We start from the raw sequence: 25,130 nt of genomic DNA, 5'->3' as shown, positions 1-25,130 counted from the left end.
GAATAAACGGTTATTTATCAGTTAATAATGTTAAATAATCAGCTACTTGGGAATGGAGTAGACCACAGAGTGATTTAACCATCAAATTATTGATTAACAAGGTGTTATTAATTAATCAACAATGCCACACGTTACCAATTACTGGAAATGGGTAAATTACAGAAAATGAGCTGAGGGAAGTTGTGAATTATGCATTAAATAAATCTGTGGGTTAACCTCGTCAGAGGAACATTCATTACCAATTTTCAGTCTCAGAGATGGAAAAATAATTTAAGCTGGTGGTTAATCTTTGACTAAACAACCGTCACATTATCAGGGAAGGTGTGAGATCGAGCACAGGCTGATACAACCAGGAACTTAGTCACAAGACCACCGAAACAAGAGAATGAATCATTCAGTTCAGTTAATGAGCGTTTATTATCAATCAATCAATCAATTTATTTTGTATAGCCCAGTATCACAACAACAGTTGCCTCAGAGGGCTTCAAGATGTTACATTGGTTGGTAAAAATAAAAACAGTGAATAAGCATAATGTTAATATGTCAAATTCACAGTAACGAGACAGAACGAAGCAACCACCGCCTTAGACCCTCACATCCGGCAAGAAAAAACTCCAAAAACCCAGTGGGAAAAGAAGAAATCTTGGGGAGAACCACAGTATGGAGGGATCCCTCTCCCAGGGACGGACAGCTTTGGCAACAGCGAGCATGAGACAATAAGAAGTAAAGCTTAGGGCTATGTTGAGTACAGTCCGTTGGACGGTCCAGCACAAGAACCACGGATCCCAGAAGTAGAACCGAAGCCAGTCCGCGGGCAGCACCGACAGGAGTGTCCTCCCGGTCTGGCCGGAGCTTGTTCGTAGGCCCTCGTAATAATGGAGTCAGCAACTGAAACTCAAGAAGACTCCCCCTCGAAGGGGGGGACAACAGGTGAAAAGCAATGAACGGACTAAAGGGAATAACATTCAGACATTAGAGGATAGGGCTCAGTGCACCGTACTTCCCACAGCATTCTAGCTCCTAGGGCAGCTTTTAATAATGATGGTTTAGAGTCCTTAGCTGACCTGATCATAGGCTTCATCGAAGAGAAACGTCTTGAGCCTAACCTTAAATGTGGAGACTGTGTTTCTCTTTGACACCACTTGGGAGCTGGTTCCATAAAAACGGTGCCTGATAGCTAAAGGCTCTTCCACCTAGTGTCCATTTAGAGACTCTAGGAGTCACCAGTAACCCTGCATTTTGAGAGCGAAGTGCTCTGATTGGTTGATAAGGCGTTAAAGCATCTTGGAGATAGGTTGGAGCCATCCCATTTAGGATTTTGTAAGTGAGGAGAAGGATTTTAAATCCAACTCTAAACTGGACAGGAAGCCAGTGAAGAGATTTTAGAACGGGAGTAATGTGTTCACGTCTTCTAGTTCCAGTTAATAATCTGGCGGCTGCATTTTGAACCAACTGAAAGTTTTTTAATACACTTTTTGGGCAGGCTGCGAGAAGGGAGTTGCAGTAGTCCAATCTCGCAGAAACAAATGCATGGATGAGTTTTTCTGCATCGCTTCTAGGTAGAATGTTTCTTATTTTAGCTATGTTGCACAAGTGGAAATATGCTGTTTTACAAGCCAGGTTGATGTGTGCTTTAAAGGAGATATCCTGATCAAATAAGACCCCGAGGTTCCTGACAGTAGAGGAGGAGGATACACTGACGTTATCTAAGGTGATAATCTGTTCAGATAGACACTCTCTCAGTTTATGGGGGCCTAGTATAATGACCTCTGTTTTGCCAGGATTAAGACGGAGGTAGTTTGTAGTCATCCAGGTTTTAATTTCTCTGATACAGTCACTGTCTGTCTATTTGATTAGTTTGATCAGGTTTTATAGATAAATACAATTGTGTGTCATCTGCATAGCAATGAAAATTGATATCGTGACTTCTAATTATGTTCCCTAAAGGAAGCATATATAACAGAAATAAAATTGGTCCGAGCACGGACCCTTGAGGAACCCCATAACTGACCTGGGAGCACGGTGAGGACTGTTGGTTAACGTGAACAAATTGGTACCTATTAGATAAATAGGATTTGAACCAGCAGAGGGCTTTTCCTCTGATGCCAACCTCACATTCTAACCTCTGCAGGAGAATATTGTGGTTGATTGTATCAAAAGCTGCACTGAGGTCTAGGAGAACCAGGATTGAGACGAGACCTGCGTCAGCCGCCAATAGCAAGTCATTAGTGACTTTAACTAACGCAGTCTCAGTGCTGTGATAAGCTCTATATCCTGACTGAAATTTCTCAAATAAACTATTGTCCTGTAGGTGGCAGCAAAGCTGTTTAACCACGACTTTTTCCAGGACTTTTGAAATAAAAGGCAGATTTGATATCGGTCTGTAGTTGGCTAGAATATCAGGATCAACATTAGGTTTTTTCAGCAGTGGTTTGATTACTGCGAATTTAAATGACTGTGGCACATAGCCATTTTCTAGAGACGTATTTATTGTAGTTATGATCGTATTTAAGATAACTGGAAGAATATCTTTGAAAAGCTTAGTTGGAATTGGATCTAGGAGAGAGGTCGAAGTTTTAGAAGACATTACAATCAAAGTAATCTCAGCCCCATTTACTAATGAGAAACTATCTAGTATTTCAGGTATTTCAGGTGGCGGCAGTGGCTGGATTCCCTGAGCTCGATCTGATTTTACCTCTGATGGTTATGATTTTATCATTAAAAAATTTAACAAAGTCATGGCAGTTTAAAGATTCTGGGATTACTGGTTCCACTACAGTATGACTGTTTGTCAGTCTGGCTACAGTGTTGAACATAAACCTAGGGTTATTTTTGTTTGTTTCTATTAAACAAGAGTAACATAATGTCTTGGTTTTAAAAAGAGTTTGTTTGTACCTTAGCAAGCTACATTTCCAAGCCTTCAGAGATTGTTCCGATTTAGATTTACGCCACAGTCTTTCCAATTGCCGAGTTTTTTGTTTGAGAACACGGGTTTCAGAATTAAACCATGGAGCAACGCCCCTGGGTCGATTGGTTTTCAGCTGCAACGGAGCCACGACGTCAAGGGCAGATTTTAGTGAGTGCATAGCACTGTCAACAAACTGATCCCTATTATCACCACTGGTCAATAAGCTCATTTCTGTGAGTTCACAAGATAACGCAGCAAATGCAGGCTGGATCAATTCTTTGTACCGAGCCACAGATTTTTCAGATAATGTCCGTATCAGCTGAATTTTATCTTTTTGAGCAGAGTCGTCTTCAATCAAAACCTGAAAAGTAATTAAAAAATGGTCTGAGAGTATGGGGTTCTGAGGGAGAACATTTAGGTCACTGACCTCTATCCCATATGTTAAAACCAGATCCAGGGTGTGCTTGTGACTATGAGTGGATTCATCAACATTTTGAGTGAAACCGATACTATGTAATACTGCAATAAACGCATTACTCAAACTGTCACCAGAATCATCCACATGGATGTTAAAGTCACCTAGTATAAGGATCTTGTTATGAGTCACTACTATATTGCTTAAAAACTCTGAGAACTCAGTTAAAAAGTCAGAGTAAGGACCAGGAGGTCGATACACAATAATTAATAGCACAGCTTTTTGATTCTTCCAATTTGGACAAGTAAGCGTTAGTATTAAGCTTTCAAAAGAGTTGAATTTAACATTAGTTTTGAGTTTAAGAAGACGACTGGAGTGGGATATCACTGCCACACCTCCACCTCGACCTGTTGATCTAGCTCAGGGGTGGGGAACCCTGGTCCTGGAGGGCCGCAAACCTGCATGTTTTCCATGTCTCCCTGCTTCAACACAGCTGATTGCAATGAGGCTCGTTATCTGGCTTTCTGCTGGACTTGGCCATGATTCTTGATTCGATTCAGGTGTGTTGAAGCAGGGAGACATGGAAAACATGCAGGTTTGCGGCCCTCCAGGACCAGGGTTCCCCACCCCTGATCTAGCTGTTTGGAAATTAACATAGGTTGGAGGGGTACATTCATTGAGCCTCACATAGTCATCTTGCTGAAGCCAAGTTTCTGTTAGAGCAAGGAGATCAATGTTATTGTCACCGATAAGGTCATTAACTAACAGAGATTTTGTGGAGATTGCTCTAATGTTTAGTCGACCACATTTTATGTATTTCCTACTGGAAAAGTTATTTTGTCTCGTACAGGTGTTAAGCTTTTTACCCATTGACTTTTTTTTAATGCTTTGAGCACTATGGACAGACACAGTCTCTGTTTGCCTAGGTAAACCTCCATGCTTGACTTGTAAAAATCCGGGAGCAGGATTAGTGACGGGATCAACAAGATCAACAGAGGAGTGTTCTACACGACTGCTCTGCGCCCGGGGCTCATAGCTGGTTTGTCAATTTAGCGTACTAAGCCGATAAGCCATATTGTGAGCTAAAAGGGCTGCACCATCCAAAGTTGGGTGGATGCCGTCCCTGCGGATGAGCCCAGGCTTTCCCCAGAAGGTGCACCAGTTGTTTAGAAAAATAACTCCGTTTTCCTCACTCCATCTAGACAACCAGCGATTGAATGATGAAAGTCGGCTTTACATTTCATCATTGACCAAATTGGGCAGGGGACCAGAGAATATTACAGCATCAGACATCGACTTAGCCAATTCACACACCGAGGCTACTTGTAATTTGAGCACCTCTGATTTTCTCCGCCGGGCATCATTACCGCCTGTGTGAATCATGACTCGACAGAATCTCCTACCTTCCTGTTTTAAAAGCCTAAGGTTCCCCTCGATGTCTCCCACTCTGGCCCCCGGGTAACACCTAACCTTCACCGCTGGCGGCTTCACGTCTCTAACTATAGAGCTGCCAATCACCAGCGTGTCCAGTTCAGCCGGCGTGTCGTCGCTGAGGGAGAGAACCTATTGCAGACGTGAAGCGGTTCTTGGAGTGCTACGTGGCGGTGCTTAGCACTAGCCTTCCTCCGGACCGTCACAAACTGGTCCTGGTCTTGCCCCGGCTGCTCGGGACATGCTGCGGGGCTGGGCTTGCTAACACTCCTCTGACTGCAGGAGCGGGCTGCGAGCCCTGCCGCTACCTCGCTGTAGCTAGCGCTGCCCTGCCCCTCACATCTGTACAGCCGCTCCTGTAACTCGGTTACCCTGGCCTCCAGCGCTGTCAATACACTGCACTTTACGCAAATACCCCTATTGTCAAGGGAGGCAGGGTTCTGACTAGGGCTGGGACGACGCATCGACGTCATCGATTACGTCGACGCAAAAAATACGTCGATGCAAAAACTGCACGTCGATGCGTCATTTCAGAATTAAAAAAAATGGCGGCGGCATCGAGTAGCAGCAATTATTTAGATCCAACTGATTTAGCCGCACTTAGCGGGGGCCACGGCAGGGGAGCGTCAGTGCAGGACATAAGCTCTGCAAAATCGCTCTTTTTGACTATATTTTTTCATCCATCTGCAGTGTTATCATAAAGTCAGCTCGTCTACCGTCTTCAGGTGAGTCAGCTGACAGTTTTCGCTAACTTAGCCACAATTAGCTCGGATGGGAACGTTTCAGCTCCTCTCCCCAGCAGAGAAGCACTTAGATTCAGCCTCGGCTGTCACGGCGCCTTGGTGCCTGACTTCCAGGGGCCGAGTTGGGGCCGATTGGGTAAACGGCCTGGAGCTGCTCCACGGCGGCGACGGGAGAGCTCCAGCAGCCGAGGCCTGCTTCACGCGCCTCCGTGGTTATGCGGCGGGTCCCCTCGCGCTCCGCGGCCGGCACGGAGCGCGTCTCCGTCTGAGAGCGGAGATTCGGAGCTGCCGCGCTGCGGCTTGCTCCACGGAGGCACGTGAAGCAGGCCGCGGCTTCCAGGGGCCGAGTGGAGCTGCCCCACGGACGCTGACGGGAGAGCTCTGGATCTCTGCTCCTGGGCGCAGACGTGGCCGCGGAGCGCGCGGGGACCCGCCGCATAACCACGAAGGCGGAAAGGAGCTCCACAACGGATTTAAAAATGAATCGTTAGATTAATCGATGCATCGACGAAATATTTCCTAGATTAATCGATTGCAACAATAATCGTTTAACCCAGCCCTAGTTCTGACTCAACATACGGCATACTGAGCAGGAAAGAAAAGAAGATAGAGGGGAGGACGCCATAGCGGTCCCGGCGGACCAAGCTAGTTAGCACGCTAAGCTAGTTAGCACGCCGGTGGCGCTAACGGCGGAGAAGAAATGTAATTCACGAGAGATCACTTGTCAATCGGGGGCGAAAGTGGCCCCGGGGGCGTAAATAACCCCGATTTTTTGATTGCTTCGTGAATTCGTGAATTCTGGCGTCTCCCGACTGGCGGAGGTGGGGGAGAGGGAGAGAGAGGAGGGGCGGTGCGCGTGGTGCCCTCGACTCGAGGTCTGCGGCGCTAGTTCAACTCACTACTCTCGGGTTAGTGAAGAGGAGATCCGGAGAAAGGGCGTGAGGCTATTGCTCTCTCAAACGCATGAGCAGAGCGGCGTTCGGCTGTATTGCTCTGCGAGTCTGATATGAGTAAAGCAGCGCGCTCACAAGTGTGCGCGCGGAGCGTACGAGAGGGGAAGAGAGATGAAGAAAGGAAACAACAGTGCATATATCATGAACGGCTTCAGTCCTGGTTCACAATAAAAACACAGGCATTAATCATCACCACTAACTAAGCCTGAACCCGCCCAGGTCTCAAACCTTGTGCGATGGGACTTTAACGAGCGGCTCTCCGCCGCTGTGTGTCCTGTGGCTGATGAGGTGTTCGGTGGGGAGATCAAAGCCGTCGCTCTGATCTCGCTCGGGTTCTCTGCGTCCAGAAGAACCTCGGCTCTTGGAGGGGTCCACGTGGAGGAAAAGGTTCAGTCTGTCCGGGCTGGACTCTGGTTTCAGCTGCAGGAGGAGGAGGAGGGGGAGACGAGAAGCTGCAGCAGCATGGCTGGCTGCAGGCTGAGTGGAGCTATAGCAGCGGTGTCCCTTTGGTGTCTCGGTCCGCTCCAGGGACAGCTTCTGTCTCCTCCGCTGGGGAGAGGGGCACCGGTGGAGGAGAGGATGGTCCCAAAAAGTCCCGGCCAGCGGGTCCGTTCAGTACTGGGTATAATCCATTGGAGAGACGTGCTTTGCACGCCCTTCCGAGACAGAAACTTTTTCTAAAACTGAAGATGGCGCCTCTGGTGACGTCTATTTGACTGGCAGGCGGAGCTCCCGCCCCCGGGGTCTGCTTGGCCAATCAGACGGTGATCTGGTTCCTCCCTCCTCTGCTCTGGGGAGGAGCCTCACGAGCGCCCTCGTGAGGTGGGACAGTGGTATTGCACCCTTACCTGGTTTTCCTCTCGTGCAGAGGTGAGGAACAGACGCCATAGTTCTTTTGTTCTCGAGGGAGATCAGGCTGGCACATGGTGGGTTTGAGATGGGCAGCCATTTTAGATTTGTAGGACCGCCAAATGATGCTGGTCTCCTGCTGGGGGAGGAAGTTCCTCTCCTTTGTTCGAGAGAGCTTCAAAGTCTGCTGTGTCTCCACCACAGCGGGGGTCATGTCTCCTCTGTGAAGGGGGACAGTATTCGCAGACAACATGACTCCGAGTCATGCCTTAGCTGGATCTTTCCATCAATGCGTCCCCAACAAGTGTAACAAACAGTCTAAAGTGTGGCCCCCACAGCATATCTGCAGTGACAGTAAACAAACATGTAAGACTGTAAACAGTGTCCACTGACCAGCAGGCTACTGTATGTCTTCAGAAGTCAGTGAGGAGCTCCTTCACCCTGCTGGTGTTCAGGACCGAGTCCCTGTTCAGACAGCAGGATGTGAGGACCTGGACCTCCTCTCTGGAGACCATCTCCTCATTGCTGCTGATCAGTCCCACCACGGCTGATGGAACCATGACACTTTGTTCAATCATGGACTGAACACTGAAGTTGTGGACATAGATGTTTTCTGAAGAGTCATTTCCTGAGAACATTTCAAAGCAGGACGTCTGTTCGTCCCTCCATCTCAGCTAGCGTGGTAAACGGTGAGCAGAAGGTCAGTGAACACACCCCGACAGAAACTTCACTAAAAAGTAATCAATCAGCAGCTGAAGGTGCTCCTCAAGCAGTCGTTTAACAACTGTACACTTTTTGAAATGTGAGTCCAAGTGTTCCGTTCCACTGCTTCAGTCCCCGTTTGTTTCTTCAAACATGGAACTGTAGAAGTTATGAAACTGATCTTTCGCGGAGTTGTGGAAATCTATGAACCCGTGCCCACTTAAAATGATCTCTCTCTGAGAGGACGGGGCGGGGTGCGCACATGAGTGACTAGACGTGTCCGACGTGCTCTCCTCCAACTGATCGAGCTTTATATACCGTATTGGCCCAAATATAAGACGACTCCGATTATAACACGACCCCTATTTTTCAAAGATCATTTTGTGAAAAAAAAAAAAAAATGATGACGACAATAAGGTAACTGATGAAACAAATTTTTATGGATACAATTATTATAAACTCAAAAACTCACAACTGAGATAACATTTCACGAGATATAAAATGAAAAAATATTACTACAGTATTGAACAAAAAAAATACATTCTCTTTCTCAAAATAAGAAACAATAAGCAACGAATAAGAAGCCTCAAGGGGTCAAAACTGCATAAATGATGTAAATAACTTTCCAGTGCCTTTAGCTGAATCACGGCTCTAGTGGTGGGCATCCCGTCTTTCCGTTTTTCAGAGACGTATTCACTCACCCTTCTATCAGTCTCTCTGAAGCGTCACTCTTGGGACCACGGAAAGCTTTTCTCATAGTGTTAGCATTCTGTAGGCGTTTTTTTCTGTGCTCTCCAATATCGAACGAGGCACTCTGCTGCACCAGATCTCCTGGTGGCTTGGCAGTTGTTTGATGACTCTGCTGCGTTGATCACCATCAGTTTAAAGTTGGTATCATAACTTCGCCTCTGTTGTTTGCTCAGTTGTCCAGCGTTCGAGCAGCTTTGTTCCAGATGATCCGCTATTTTTCATAAGATCGTTTGATCTCATTTCATCGCTCCACTCGCTCTCTGGTCAGTGATACTTTTTCTCCATCTAGCGGTGCAGATGCGTATTGACCATCTACTGTAAGTCCGCGATTATAACACGACCCCACTTTTGAGGATGCAATTTCTAGAAAAAAACATCGTCTTATATTCGGGCCAATAAGGTATTTAAAAAACACCTTGATTGCTCAGGCACTCACTGCATAGCGTCGTTTGAGAGCCTATCTATCGAACATTTTTGGAAATGCCTCCGAAGAAAATGACTATACCTAAAAAAAAAAAAAATAAATAAAAAACCTCTGGAGAAAACGAGGAGGAAACACTCGGGAGCGACATGCTAAGTGGGTTGACTACTGGCCCCTCAGTCGATACTGCTGCGGTGCTTGCTGCTATTGGAGATATGAGCCGAAAAATGGATGCGGGATTCAATGCTTTGCAGTCCGCGCTATCCAAAAACAAAGCCGTATTTGAAGAGCATGAGGGGCACTTAACTTTGCTGGAAAATGCCATCAGTGGCCATGACGGCAGGCGAGCCAAGCCAGAGCAGCAGGCTGCTCGACTGGAAGAGGCTAACAAGGCCCTGCAGGACAAAGTCATCGATTTAGAGGCTCGATCCAGATGACAGAACATAAAACTTGTAAATCTGCCAGAAAACATTGAGTCTGAAAACCCAGTGGATTTTGTGTCAAAGCTGATACCCTCTATTTTTGGACCTGAACAATTTCCGAAGCCCGTTGAAGTGGATCGGGCTCATAGGCTAGGTAGCAGGGCAGCTAGGTCTGCTAATAAGCCTCGTATTTTGATAGCGAGGATTCACAACTACCGCGTCAAAGAGCACATAATGCGGCTGGCAATCGAGCATTCTCCTCTGATGTACCAGGGACATCACATTCACATTTTTCCGGACTTTCCAGCTGAGATTTTTTGCACACTTAAAATCTTTAAATGCAGATATTTCATTTTTACAGAAAACCAAAAGATCAGGAACGCATAAAGTGCAGCTGGGCAGGGCATATATTCCATTCAACCTTTTCAAGTAAAGCATGTGGGGTACTAGCCATCGTAATATAGAAAAATATTCCATTTTAGCATATAAAAACTATAAGGGATGTTAATGGAAGTTTTTAATTGTAATTGGCAAACTATATTCCATGCAGGTTGTTGTGGAAATTCTATTCATAAATGCACCAATGATGAGTTCCTTAATGATTCCTTTGATTCCAGTTGCAACAGTAGAGAAGTCACGACTGCTCAGTCAGTGAGTTCTGTCGGTCTGAGATACAGGCTGATATTTATACTCTGTCCTGCATTAACATGTGAAGTGACAAAGGAATAGAAACAACCCAACCCACTTCAACACCCTGTGGCTGCCGATGCATCTTAGAAGAATAGCATATAGACCATCGATACCTTTTGGAGATTATGCCCGGTTAGGGGGAGACACGTCTGTTTAGCATATAACAGGACAAACAGGAAAGAACCCCCCCCCCACCTGTGGGTTGGCTTGGTGTCAGGAGTTCAGGGGGCGTCTGCTAAGGAGCCCACTCATAGCTGATAACCACAACATGTATTAAATACACAAAAAATTCCATCACAGTTTCCCCCTTTTGATTAAATCAAATACATTTCAATCAACATTATTGAATGGAAAATTTTACTCAGACATATACAACTTCAAATCTTCAGCAGCAGCATCATCAGGGTCCTAGCACACTTCCCCAATAAGAGTGCAAAACCCCTCCTTTCTCGGCAAGAAGGAGATCCAAGGCCACTCTATTCTGCAGGCTCATGACACGCATGGTTTTCTGTTCGTCATTGGTTGTCTTGAGGTCCCACGAGGTCTGCGATGTGTCTGTGCTGAGGCGAAGGTGCTGTTGTCGTTTGAGGCAACAGCATCATCAGGAACAGGAGCATCTTCATCGTTGCCTCGTGGAGGGTGGACTACCTCACACGGGAGTTGATCTCAGAGATTATTCTTCCCTGTGGCTGGGAGATCAACTTAACAGCAGTGTTGGATATCAACAAGACTTGGAACGGGCCTCGCCAGCGTCTTGTCTTCCAATGTTTCCTTCAGAAGCCCTTTACCAGAACCTGATCTCCTGTGTCAGCTGATGACGAGATCCTTCAGCAGGGCGAGGGAGGGCTTCTTTCACAGTCTGTCGGTCATGGAGACTCTGTCTTCTCGGAGTTGCATCCTCCACTGTCTGTCGAGTGGCAGCTGCTTCCTCCTGGGTTGACCTCTTGTTTTGTGATTTCAAAGGATGATCTGGAACTCTTTCTGTCCCCATTGGAGGTGAAGCGTTGTTGAACTGCAGTCATGACATCTGAAAGGAAGAAGAGAAACAGAGACAGACCATCCTACCCTAACTTTGATCTAACCCAAACCTTTAAACACATAAACACATATAACCGTTTAATCTAATGTTCCCTATCATAACATGACCATTAAGAATCCTATGAAAACCTAGAAGTCAGTTACTGCTTCATTGTAAAAACCTTGACTCATTAGTTTCAACATGAAACTTCGTTGATGTTAAATCATCTTTGCAAATTATCAAATTAAACCATGACCTTGTATAACCCAAAGAAGTCCTTAAGCATGATCCAAGAATTTAGTGTCAAATTCAATGTTATATCCCAGATAAAATGTTAGAATTGATCAGCCAATTTCTTCCCTCTGACATGCTGGAACTTCTGAAATGAGAGAAAACAAAGTTAGACAATATCTTCATCATCAAAGTTCATCATGTGTTCTCTCCTTGATGGTGGTGTTGGGTTCCAGGATCTCTGTCACCTGTTGGAAAAACTGTGAATCTGGTTTAGAGTTAGTGGATTATTTGTTAGTTTAAGTGTTAGTCGTATTGTAACAATTCACCTATTATTTCCAAGGCGATTTTGCCACTACGCTTAAAGAGGTCACGGGTGGAAAACACCAACCAGCAGGGGTGATTAACAGGCAGGAGAGAAACTTAAGATTGGTAACAAAAACCCACATTTATTCTGGAAAACCCCCTCCCAACAGAAAACAAGCAACCCGACGCTCGGGCGCTTCTCATTATAAACCCAACAGATCATGCCGCCCAACGCGGGAAGTCCAGAAATGAACACAAAGGGCTCACAAAGTCCTATCTTTTATTGCCCAAAGTTTCCCAAAGTTCGAGGCGCACGTCCCTGCGCGGGGACCGACTGAGTGGCCGGCGGCCGTTAGTTACTCACGCCGATACAATCCTCAGTCTGCTGGTATCCAAAGCTCCTCCTCACCAGTCCGGTAGCTCCGTGGTGGAAAAACAGTTTAATCCAATAGATTCCAAAAACACCAAGTTATATATTCCACAGTGGCACTGATCCTCCCTGGTAAACGCTCCACAGCCTTGCTCCTCCAGCAGGGGAGTTCCCTCCAGGATGGCGTGTGACGTCACTCCCCCCTAGCAGGTGCGCTGCTTCACCTTAAATAGTTTCCCCGCCCCGATACCAATGTCCTGATAATTACATCTGTCACGGTTTCAAAACGCAATCCCATACCCCAGATTAAATAGCCACAGTGACCCAATTTTACATATTAGAATAACAGCACAGGAACACATTTTATCACCCCTGCTGGGTGAAACATGTAGGGATCATTACAATATCATGCTTGAGACATGCCAGTTCAGTTACAAACAAACAAACAAAACATTGAACATCCTATCAGGAGCTGATTGAACATCCCTCCATAAAACTGGATGCTGAGTGGAGCGCAGCACAGTAGTACACCACCCATTTGGTGAGTGTGTCAACCACCATCAAGCAATTTTTCTTCCCCTCCGCAGGGGTCAGTTCATCAGATGATCAAAGGAAGGTCTGGTGGAGGATGAGCAGCGCTCTCCACAGGCTCAACCCGGCCTAAATTGTGAGCAGCACACACCAAACATTTATTACAACGCTGTTCCACGACTACTGAGAATCCTTTAGTGGACCGCAGTGATGTAATCTTTTGAACCGGTCCCCTTTTTTGACACATGGTCACAACATGTGTAACTTCGCAGTTTGAGCACGGTAGTGAGCTGGGAGGGAACCAGAGGTCAAAGCTGAACAGACAGCGAACCCAACCCAATTCTTCCTCTGCCTCGAGGGTCCATGGAACCGGTTCCCCAACTGCGAGGTGCGACCCGTAGATGCATCTTGTGACCTTGATCAATCAGATGCTGAAACAATATAATGGTGTCAACTTGACACTAGGCCTCTGTAGGTGAGCAGACCAGAAAATCATCTACATACTCCAGAAGAAAGAGCACAAGAGAAGAGAGGGGGACACGCAGTACTGAATTGTAAATTGTGGGAGACTCACAATAACCTTGCCACGGCCATGTGAAGGTGTTGGTTTCCCTTGGAATTCAAATGCAGACCAGCAGTGCAAGTCTGGGTGAAATGGGACAGAGAACAATGCATTTGAAAGGTCCGCCACAGAGAAGAACGCTGCTGTTTGGGATTCTCTTGCTCTGTGTCCTGACCTCCTGCAGTGTGAAAACACATTCCTGCAGACTTAAACTCCAAATTAATTTAGAATTACTTATGTGTTGTACAACAACAGTCTACATATAATCTCAGCACTGGTCAAACATTAAGGTCTTAAACCGACACTAAGGAACTTTTCAACCTTAATAAAGCATTTTAATATCTTTTGTGATGATACATCGACTTACAACTAGTTGAATGACCCCTGTGTCACGGGCTGAGGGCGTCAGTATTGCTTTCACTTGGACTGAGCAACCCTGCACACTAAAAAAACTCCAAATGTACGGACTGCTTTACGGCATGCGTCACATCATGATATAACATTGTTTAGCCACCATTAGATTCATTATCTCATCGCTATCCGTCCTTCACACAGCCACTGGAAACAAATGAAGGTGAGTTCAGTTCAACAGCATGCCACCGGGAGCAGCATTTTACGACGTCACGCGCTAGGCCTCATGGGAACTGTAGTATTCCTTCAGGCAAAACACTACCGCTTTTGTCCACTGGCACCGCCAAAATGAACGAAAACTGAAAGTTCCTTAGTGTTGCTTTAAGATTAATGATCACAAAAACTTTTACACATCTCAGAAAAGTTAACCAGAAAATGTTAATTCCTCCCCTTCCTCCCCTTAAGCTCAGACCGGCCCGCCGGCAGGCCGGTCAACTTCTCCTGATGCGTTTATCAAATATCCAGATGCATTTTGCAAATTCCACAGACGTACTATGTACCGTTAGAAAGCTGATATTCTCATGAATCCGCTGGTATAAACCACTTTCAGATGTGATTACCACAGCGGGTAATATAAACACATTTGTCCAACATACAACAAATTAAGTAAACAGCGCAACTCACCTTTGGAGGCTCATAACTGATCACAGATGATCCATAATCCAGATAATCCAGCAGAAACTGCCACAGTGCAAACGTATGCATCCAGGCAAAGCTAGAAAGTATAGCCTTTTGTCCAAAACATGTCTTGAAATAAGCAAATAATCCAGAATTAGATGCGCCACCGCGCGCGCACGCGTGTGCGTCCGATAATAATCCATTTTTTTATCAGATAAAAACATCCAGACCACTCTCACTCGCGCTGAGGATATCCAATATGGCGAATGATCGGTTTCCGTTACTTATTCCTCATATTTCAACCAATCAAGTGACTCATCCCTGCCTCCGATGGCTAACCAGCCAACCGGTGCCAAGACTGATGGACCCACGTCATTGGTCGTCATCACTCGTAATCAATTAATTCTGAGCCAATCACGTCCGTAGAAACGTTTGACTGACAGGGCTGGTAGCCAATGAGCTTGCTGAATGGCTGGCTGGCCCGCTAGCGGGGTTTTGTGACTTCTCAGACATCTGCTGAGGGATGCACCTGCTGTCTATCCCTGCTCCTCTCAATCTGAGTGCCTTATCCCACACGGAAGCCTATCTGAAGTGATTTTTTGAGTACTTTGAGTTTTTGGAGTGAAAATAATGTAAAAACGGGCCAAATACCAACATATACCATTGTACAGAGGGCATCCAGAGGGTATACAGAGGATGTCCAAAATTGACCCCGCCGGGGCATATCAGTACAAATACATGCGTGAAACACACATTTCCTGTATTACTGCTCTGACATTTTGACCTGAACTAAGTAAGACCCCAGGCTTTAGCAAAATTGTGTTTTCAAGCTCTTTCAGTGCTTCCACACTTATTTCCAGGTGTTTTATGAGGGGAAAAAATTCAGGCGAGAATGAAATTCATCCTAATTCAGTGTGCTGCAACATAAATAAATCTGTGCCAGTAGCACCTAGAGTAATTCTGACTGCACTGGGTAAAACTACAGGTTGTCAGCTTTCCAATGAGACCCCAACCATGAATGTACTCCAAAAAGTTCAAGAACAGCATTCAGTTTACTTTGGGTACGTCTTTAGTTGAACTTTTGGGCGAAAATGGCCCCGAGCTTAAAGGGGCTGTATCATGCAAAATTCACTTTTTGTATGTTTTAACCTTGTTGTATGGCTATGTACTCACCAAAAACACCTCCAAAGCATTTTTTTCCTTCGTGCCTGCATATTTGAGCTTTCCTCCTTGTTGTGCTGCTCAGAGAGGCAGCCTCTCCCGCACCCGTGAAAACGCTCTGTTTTCCCACGTTGACGTCACACTGTGAAGATGGCTCCCCTGAGCCCCCCTCCCGCAGGCCCTCGGCAATCAGCGTTGCTGCTTTTTTCTCACTCTGATTACGGAGATAAACTTTAACCATCGTCTGAAAGCAACAGTCAAGCAAGAGCAAGAGTCTGAAGGGTCTGCGCTTGGTGAGTTTCTAACAGGAAAAGACGTTTTCGCTTGTATTTCCGTGTAGAGAAGCTACAGCTAAAGAGCTAAAGCTAACCCTTAGAGATGCTAACGAAGTGCTGATTGGCTGAAGTACGCTGTCAGTCAAAGTCCACAGGGGGAGAGGCGGGATTTTCAGTGAAACAGAGCGTTTTCTCTTCCGGGTTTCAGAATTAGCCCCAGAAAATCTTTTATTTCACACAAAATGACTTTTCCTTTGCGCCAAAAATAAACTATTACCATGTTAATGCTATTTCTAGAGTTTGGACTAGCTAAAAAAGCATGATACAGCCCCTTTAAAGGGTTAAACTGGTGTTGCCTCATCCTGCAGACACCAGTTTAAAAATACATTTGTGATCATTGACGACATTTAAAAACAGCTGACTTGTCACAGAATGATTTTTTTCCATCATGAAAAACATCACTCTGCTGCATTCTCTTCTCTGTCTTGCAGTATCACATCAATCATGATCTCATGACGATTTGCAGACAGTGCTGGACGTACAAATGAGCCGCTGTATAGCTATTTGCCACAGAACATAAAACATAAACCATACACACATTTCAGACCTCACCATGTACTCACTCACATCCAAGACACTTCCTGGATGTGGAAAATCACACCTTTCTTCCAAAACCCAAACTACAACGCACAGATTGAACTGGGTGCAGTAGGTGTCCACTGAGTACAAAGCCAGAGCTTTAACACACCAAAAAGATCAACAACATGTATTCAAGGCCTTCAGATCACTCAGACATCTACATTCATACTCAAAACATCTGTTTTTCCACTCAATACATTCACACTCACACAGGTGCATTTTCCCTTTGGGGAGCCGTGATTGAGGGATCGTATACAGAACATCAATCGCGGCTGATCCATTGATCTAATGAGACAACCTGGATTCAATGGGTGCAGTAATTGGACATCAATCAAAACAGCTGATCCACTGATTGATTGGTGTAACCCGGACCCAGTGGGTGCAGGAGGTTTCCCTAACCCCGGGCTCCTACCATGTGGCACCGACTGCCAGTTCTGCTCCTTCCTCTCGTTTCAATGTAATTCCGTTCTTTTACTACGTGTCATTGACGATTGTTCCTCTTATAACCTATGTCCTCTCTGTTTGTACATGAAATGTATGTAGATACAAGAAATTGTCTGTCTTATGTCCTTCTTTGTCTGTCCCCTCACCCCAACCGGAATAGCAGAAAGCTGCCTCCTCTGAGCCTGGTTCTGCAGGGTTCTCCTCCTCTGAGCCTGGTTCTGCAGGGTTCTTCCTGTTAAACGGGAGTTTTTCCTTTCCACAGTCGCTTATGTTTGCTCTTGTGGATCTGTTGGGCTTTCTCTGTAAAAGTATCTAGAAATGACGATGTTGTAATTGTCTCTTTATAAACTAGACTTTGGCACTCAGAGAGCGGAGACCTCCGCCACAGGTCAAATCATTCACCAACAACAATAAGAACACCATGTATAATAAAACAACATTGTGATCGGGGGTGTGATCGGCATGCGGCGCGCCCCATGCCGCACAAGCCCCCTGTCGGCAGGCCTGCCCAACTATGTCAAAGACTGCCCTATCTCTCAATGATAAAGAATCCTTTAAAAAATTCCTTGATCCAGACAGTGATCCGGATCATCACCAAAATTTAATGGATTCTAAGTTAGCCCAAGACCCACCTTTCCACAAAGTTTTATTGCAATCCGTCCATTACTTTTTCTGCAATGTTGCTAACAGGCCAACCAACCAATCAACCAACCAACAAACCGACGTGATTACATAACCTCCTTGCCGGAGGTAATAAAGCTGAATTGAATTGAATTGAATCTTTGATGTTGTATTTTTCTGTCTCTGCAGAGCTGCAGCAGCCCCATGACTGCAGAGAGGAGCAGCTCTTTCAACAGGAAACAAGCTGCTGTCTACAGCAGGGAGAACCAGAACCTCCAGAGATCAAACAGGAAGAAGAAGAAGAATCAGAACCTCCAGAGATCAAACAGGAAGAAGAAGAATCGGAACCTCCAGAGATCAAACAGGAAGAAGAAGAATCAGAACCTCCAGAGATCAAACAGGAAGAAGAAGAATCAGAACCTCCACAGATCAGAGAGGAACAAGAAGAACCAGAACCTCCACAGATCAAACAGGAAGAAGAAGAACCAGAACCTCCAGAGATCAAGCAGGAAGAAGAAGAAGAACCAGAACATCCACAGATGGAGGAACTTGAGGTTCTGGGTACCAGCCAGGAGGGAGAGCACCTTATTATTAAATTTGAGAGCGAAAGTGACCTGAGAGAACCAGAAGAAGTACGGGACACTGAGCAGCTCCTCTCTCAGGACTCTGAAGTCCACCATGAGAACAAACTGATTGATGTTCCTTTTTCAGAGAAGCAGGCTGAAGGTGAAAAGCTTTGTGAGGAAACATGTGGTGAACCTGTCCGCAAAAAAACAAAATTACATCCAAAGGCAGGAGCAGTCACTGACAAGAAGAAAACTTGTGAAACGTGTGGCAAAAGTTTCCGTGATCCGAGCACTTTATTGGTCCACAAGAGATCTCACACAGGTGAGAAGCCGTTTCCTTGTGAAACATGTGGAAAAAGTTTTACTCGTCAGAGTACTTTGTTGGTCCACAAGAGATCTCACACAGGTCAGAAGCCGTATCCTTGTGGAACATGTGGAAAAAGTTTCAGTCAGTACAGTCATTTGTTGGTCCACATGAGATCTCTCACAGGTGAGAAGCCATATCCTTGTGAAACATGTGGGAAAAGTTTCAGTCAAAAGAACGCTTTATTGGTCCACATGAGATGTCACACAGGTGAGAAGCCATATCCTTGTGAAACATGTGGGAAAAGTTTCAGTCAAAAGAACGCTTTATTGGTCCACATGAGATCTCACACAGGTGAGAAGCCGTATCCTTGTGAAACATGTGGGAAAAGTTTCAGTCGTCAGAGTGCTTTATTGGATCACAAGAGATCTCACACAGGTGAGAAGCCGTATCCTTGTGAAACATGTGGAAAAAGTTTCAGTCATCAGAGTGCTTTATTGGATCACAAGAGATCTCACACAGGTGAGAAGCCGTATCCTTGTGAAACATGTGGGAAAACTTTCATTACCCAGACTCAGTTGTTGCGCCACATGACATCTCACACAGGTGAGAGGCCATATCCTTGTGAAACATGTGGGAAAAGTTTCGATAAACCAAGTCATTTGTTGGATCACAAGAGATCTCACACAGGTGAGAAGCCGTATCCTTGTGAAATATGTGGGAAAAGTTTCAATCGTAACAGTCATTTGTTACGCCACATGAGATCTCACACAGGTGAGAGGCCGTATCCTTGTGAAGCATGTGGGAAAAGTTTCAGTCAACAGAGCACTTTATTGGTCCACATAAGAACTCACACAGGTGAGAAGCCATATCCTTGTGAAGCATGTGGGAAAAGTTTTATTGACCGAAGTAATTTTTTGTGCCACATAAGATGTCACACAGGTGAGAAGCCGTATCCTTGTGAAACATGTGGAAAAAGTTTCAGTCATCAGAGCACTTTATTGGTCCACATAAGAACTCACACAGGTGAGAAGCCATATCCTTGTGAAGCATGTGGGAAAAGTTTTAATAACCGAAGTCATTTGTTGCGCCACATAAGATCTCACACAGGTGAGAAGCCGTAGCCTTGTGAAACGTGGGAAAATTTTGGTCATCGTTCTTTGCTGCACCACATGAATATTCGCTTGAAGATGAGGTGATGAAACAATATTGAAGATCTCATTGGCCCAGTTTACAAGCGTGTTTTTTCAGTTCCATTGAAAACAATCTTATTAAACATAGTTGTAAACATGTACGGCATACAAAGCGAACCACGATCAATGCGCATTTACAAGGGTCCTGGGTGAAGCGGATTATACTTCGTCCTATGACATGCGCACAAAGTGTCTTGCTGAACTTTCAGGTATTTAAAGGACCTATATCATGCAAATTCCACTTTTTTAGGGTTTTTAGCATGCCCCAAAGTTGAATTCCCTTTAAAACCACCCCCAAAATGTTATTTCCTTTCATCCACGCGTGTCTGAGTAATCTCTTTCAGCCTGCTGCTCTTTACAGCAGCCCCTCCCTTCGGGTAGAAAACAGCTCTTTTGAAACTCTTCAAACCTAAGTACGTCACAAAAGTTGAACTCCTCCCCACCACTCTTCTCCGGCATACAGTCAGGTCGGCACCAGTCCAAGTCGGCCCTGGCCAACTCGGCACCTCCTCCGGGATACAGTCAAGTCGGCATCAAAGCCAAGTCAGCCTCGCGGGGGGGCTCTCAAGTGTCTGAGTTGGTTGGTGCCGACTTGACTATGAGCTGCTTACCAACTCGGCCAAAAGCCTCTTTTTTTTTTTTTTTAATCACGATGCGGCTGTGGCGCGTCGATTTGCACAGTTTTTTGACGATGCACTCGGATGTCGGTTTTTTTGTTGTTTGATTTTTTGTCGCGGCGAGAGCGCAGATTTGCATTTGCACCAACCTAGTTGATGTAAACAACAGTGAAATATAATAAAATATTTGATAAAAATTTTATAAAAATTTAAATAATAAAAATTCGAGGAGTCTGTGCCTTCAGAGCAGGCAGAGCGGACATATAATGAAACTTTTCCTAATCACAGCTAAACGTGTTTTTATTCTGGTGTAAACTATCCAATCTGTGGACAAAAATAATGATTTAAGATATTTAGTGATTTAAATAAGCAGCTTGTGTTTGTCACACTATCCACTCAAAAGAAAATAAACAACAAACACAAAACAGAAAAAAACACACACATGAATAAGATTGTCAAATGCGGAAGTCAAATTCTAAGACCTTTAACTATGTTTCCCTCCTCCGTACTGTAGAACTTAATTTTTCTGAAAGGCTCATCACAGTCCTCACAGTCTGCTGCGTGCACGAGAGAGGGGTTGGGGTTTACGCTGATGGAGATGCCGAAATGAATAAATGACCTGAGGGAATGAGCTCTCCGCTTATTCCTATAGTGGAGATGAACGTCAATATAGGAATGGAGGGAAATAATGATTAACACTACAACTAAAATGATTAACACTAGAACTGCCAGCATTCTTACCCCCCCTCCAAAGGCCGCAGCGCTCAGCCAGACCGTCATACATTTTGCAGTGTTTTTGCGCAGGAGCACAACAGGTTGTTTTTCTGTAATCTAATGTATTAGAAATTAAGATAAATGAACAAAATATTAAGCCAAGAGTATCAGTAAACCTTTTAATGTCTCATGTCTGCTTTATTAATGCCTCAAATCAGGTTTTAAAATTTATTAAATTTTTACGGTGCGCATTTCAGCAGCGTCACTTCTCACTCACACTCCGCGCACTCATTTCCCTGATAAACACACACACACACACCAACACACACAAAATAGTTGTATTATTAACTGTCAATAATAATCAAGAACATACTAAAATTAGTAAAATAAGTCTCCGCGGCTGCGTACCAGGACGGACACCCCCCACACGGTCCATCCTCACCCTGCTCATTTGATTCTGGGACTGCAGGCTCCACAGGACAAAGGTATTTATTCAGAAAATATATTCGTCCTAAAATTAATTTTTGGAAACAAAAAACACATGGTTTGCTGTACTTTGATGGAGGATATATTTTACCTGAATCTGTAATTGGCACCTCTGGAGACGCTGCAGCTCCTGCTGTCAACTACCGTGTTCGCTGTTGTGTTGAGATTTATTACATTAGTTTATTTGTCACACCATTTATGTTATTATAGTTTAGTTGTAAACTGACAGTAGCCTAATTCTCTATACCTGGAGGTGACGCGTCAGCGCTTTCATGCGCCACTGCAGGTTCTGCGCTGTACAAGCAGACACTTTCAGTGCACGGCGGGGAGCATAGGACCCTTATTTAGAAAAAGGGTTTTATGTTCCCCGGTCCATACAAAGCGGAGAACATACGACCCGGGGAACAGGTACGCTCCCATCTGGTCATGTGACCAGACAGCCGCTCGCCCTGCGCGCTCGTAGCTAAGCTACTCGGTTCATCCACCTCTAACCTGTCATTCATCATAATCACAGTTTGTCCTCCAGTCCCCCGCCTGCTATGTGAGGAGAAGTGGCGCAGCCGACATGAAAAAAAAAACTGCAAATCGTCGTGCCGCAGCCGCATGGTTATAAAAAAAAAAAGGAGGCTTTTGGCCGAGTTGGTAAGCAGCTTACAGTCAAGTCGGCACCGACCAACTCGGCCACTTGAGAGCCGCCCCGCGAGGCCGACTTGGCTTGATGCCAACTTGACTGTATCCCGGAGGCGGTGCCGAGTTGGCCAGGGCCGACTTGGATTGGTGCCGACCTGACTGTAATCCCTCTTCTCCCACCCCACCCCCGCGCAGACAACACCCCACTCTCCTCTGACCAGCACGCAGCTGATTCGCATTTTCCACTGAGGAGACCCCCACCCCCCACCCCCGCAGGCCCTCGGCAATCAGCGTTGTCGCTTTTTGCAACTCCGATTACGGAGATAAACTTTAACCATCATCTGAAAGCAACAGTCAAGCAAGAGCAAGAGTCTGAAGGGTCTGCGCTTGGTGAGTTTCTCACAGGAAAAGATGTTTTCGCATGTCTGTGTGTGTAGAGAAGCTAGAGCTAAAGAGCTAAAGCTAACCCTTAGAGAAGCTAACGCAGCTCCGATTGGTTGAAGTACGCTGTCAGTCAAAGTCCACAGGGGGAGAGGCGGGATTTTCAGTGAAACGGAGCATTTTCTCTTCCGGGTTTCAGAATTAACCTCCGAAAATCCTTTAACACAAAATGACTTTTCCTTAGCGCCAAAAATAAACTATTACCATGTTAATGCCAATAATAGGGTTTGGACGAGCTAAAAAAGCATGATACAGGCCCTTTAACTTTGCAGCCAGCAGTCCTCAGAGCAGTGTGTTTTTATCTGCTCAAAAAATGTTCCAACGATGTTACGAATTTACTGGTGTTCCTGTTAAGTTGTAACCAACACATGTTGAAATACTGAATGAATCTTGGAGTTGTTCTAGCAAGCAACGGTTATCTACATTAACAGCATGTATTTACCATATTTTCTACATCATGAGGCTCACGGAATTAATAGGCACACAGTCAATGAATGGCTTTTATTTAAAAAAAATAATATATGGGGCGCACCGCATTTTAAGGCGCATAGGATGTGTAGAATAGTATGAGCGAAATACATATTGGCGATCTAGGTGGTTACATTCTCGGTTGAAATGTGTGAGTAAAGCGACATATCAAAGCTAGTTTGACTGAGGATCACTCCTCTTCATGGATATGCAGCTCAGAGCGGCCACAACTGGTCGAACTCACTCGGACGCCCAGCGTCCAGCCGCACGCCTTGCTCCCTGGCTGGGAGACTGGAGGACAATTGTGTGATTATGGTGACTGACAGGTTGGAGGTGGAGAATGTGCCTGAAGCTTCATGTTTGCCGTTCTGTTTTAACTAGCTAGCTTAGATACAAGCTAGCAGAGATTGTTTGCTCATGTGATCAGGTTGATTATCGTAATTCCCGTAAAAAAGGCGCATCGGATTATAAGGCGCTCTGTTGGGTTTTGAGAAAACTATGGTACACAGAAGTCTGCCATCACTCGTTAACTTGGGAACCAGTTAATCCATAACACCGGGCGTTCGGTCCGCTCGTACTGTGCCTTGGAGCTCTTTGAACAACTCACTGTTGCGTGATTTGTGGCCATCTCGCCTCTCCAGTGTTTGTTCTCTCAGGGTTTTTATTAAAAACATGTTTCTCCACCACCGTCCAGTTCTTCTTGTTTTTGACTGTCCTGCTTCCCGTTTACTGTGCACGTCATCACGTCACAACGTTTGAAGGAGCGCATGCGTGGAACAAATAATCCACTGTTTATTCAGTTCCGCTGTCAGACAGTGTTTCTGTGAGACTCGGCGCAGATTATAGATTAGTGTAGAATACCTCGTACAGTCGGACCCGAAATACAATCCACTCCGAGTGAAGCAGATCCACTCAGTGTTTATATGACACATTTACAATCCGCTTCAGCTACTGTACATTCCGATTATACGGGGCCCATGTAAACATGGCCATTGAGGAAGTTCATCTGTAGCTCCAAATCATTAAATCTCACCAGTTTAACATCACCAGTTTAACCCTGTTCAGACTGTTCAAGAGTTTTTTGTGTAAAAATGGGAATTTTTCAGAAATGGCAATAAAATGTTGACATAAATCTGATGGGTTTTGTTTTTTTTGGGTTTCTTTTTTTTTTAGTTAACATAACTGAGTCATAATTTAACTTATTTTTGTTTTAATCGTTCTAAGAAAGGCTCACTTCACATCACGTCACCTAACTTTACATTTCATCCTTTCCTCAAATCAACTCATTCTGCCAGTAGATTAGTCATAATCAGCGTCAAGATAGTTTCGTCCCCACTGGTAAAATTTATTGTAATGTGTTAAAAGTGTTGTTGGGACTTCCTGTTGGCTGCTGCATGGAGTAGATGCGCGAGGGCTCCTGCCTACTCTGTTTTTTCCTCACTCATTCACCCCTTTAATTCACAAACTTGATCATTCATATTACGTTTGCTTCATAATGACTTCACTTCGTGGCAGGCCAGGGAAAAGAGACGACCAAACTGCTTGCTTAACCATGGAGGCTATCTCTGAGCTACTTGACCAGCACAGACAAGCGCTAGCTGCTGACTTTAAAACCTCTTTCAACCAGGTGGAAAGCAACCTCAACCAGATCTGCTCCACAGTTGATGACCACGGGCAGCGCCTTTCATCTTATGAGCTTATCTCGGAGGACTTGAGCCAACATGTCATCGAACTAGAAAATGTTTGCTCCAGCTTGCAAGAAAGCAATTTCTAAGCTAATGGCTGAAGTTACTGACTTAGAGGGTCGCAGCAGAAGACAAAACATCTGCATTCTGGGGCTGGCGGAGTTCAAGTAGATGAAGGACCTCAAGGATCTTCTCTGATAGTCTCTTGGCAGACAAATCTGCAGCCTCGACAAAGCCCACCGCCCGCTCTTTGATCACTTCTTTGTGAATGAATCTGACACAAACAGCATCCAACTCACATTTTGCCAGATCTTTATACTCATCTGCAAGTATTGCAAAATATTGTCCTTGCATTTTAGCCTTTATTTTACGATGCAGGATGGATGCTGCGGCCTCAAGTAGTTCATCCTCAACCTGCCTCATCAGTGTGGCATTTCGTGGCATCTTCTTCTGGCAAGTTTCAATTTCTGGTGCATATTTTGAAACAAACTTGAAAAGCTCCAAAGCATTCCCCATGTTGAGCGCAGTCTCGGTCTTTATGTGGCCCTCAGTAGG

The 25,130-nt window shown here is 45.1% G+C and overlaps 1 protein-coding gene across 1 annotated transcript; it reads left to right on the top strand.

Annotated features, from left to right (window-relative positions):
* The first annotated feature begins 17,884 nt into the window (after positions 1-17,884).
* Positions 17,885-19,858, top strand: LOC115396917 (zinc finger protein OZF-like). The gene has a single exon (XM_030103003.1). The coding sequence runs from the start codon at positions 18,011-18,013 to the stop codon at positions 19,463-19,465; it is 1,455 nt and encodes a 484-aa protein (XP_029958863.1). The 5' UTR covers positions 17,885-18,010; the 3' UTR covers positions 19,466-19,858.
* Positions 19,859-25,130: the final 5,272 nt, after the last annotated feature.

This window comes from Salarias fasciatus, chromosome 11 (assembly GCF_902148845.1).
Source record: "Salarias fasciatus chromosome 11, fSalaFa1.1, whole genome shotgun sequence".
In the NCBI taxonomy this organism is placed as follows: domain Eukaryota; kingdom Metazoa; phylum Chordata; class Actinopteri; order Blenniiformes; family Blenniidae; genus Salarias; species Salarias fasciatus.
Note: the sequence above shows the minus strand (reverse complement) of the source record. Positions and strands in the feature narration are given on the sequence as shown.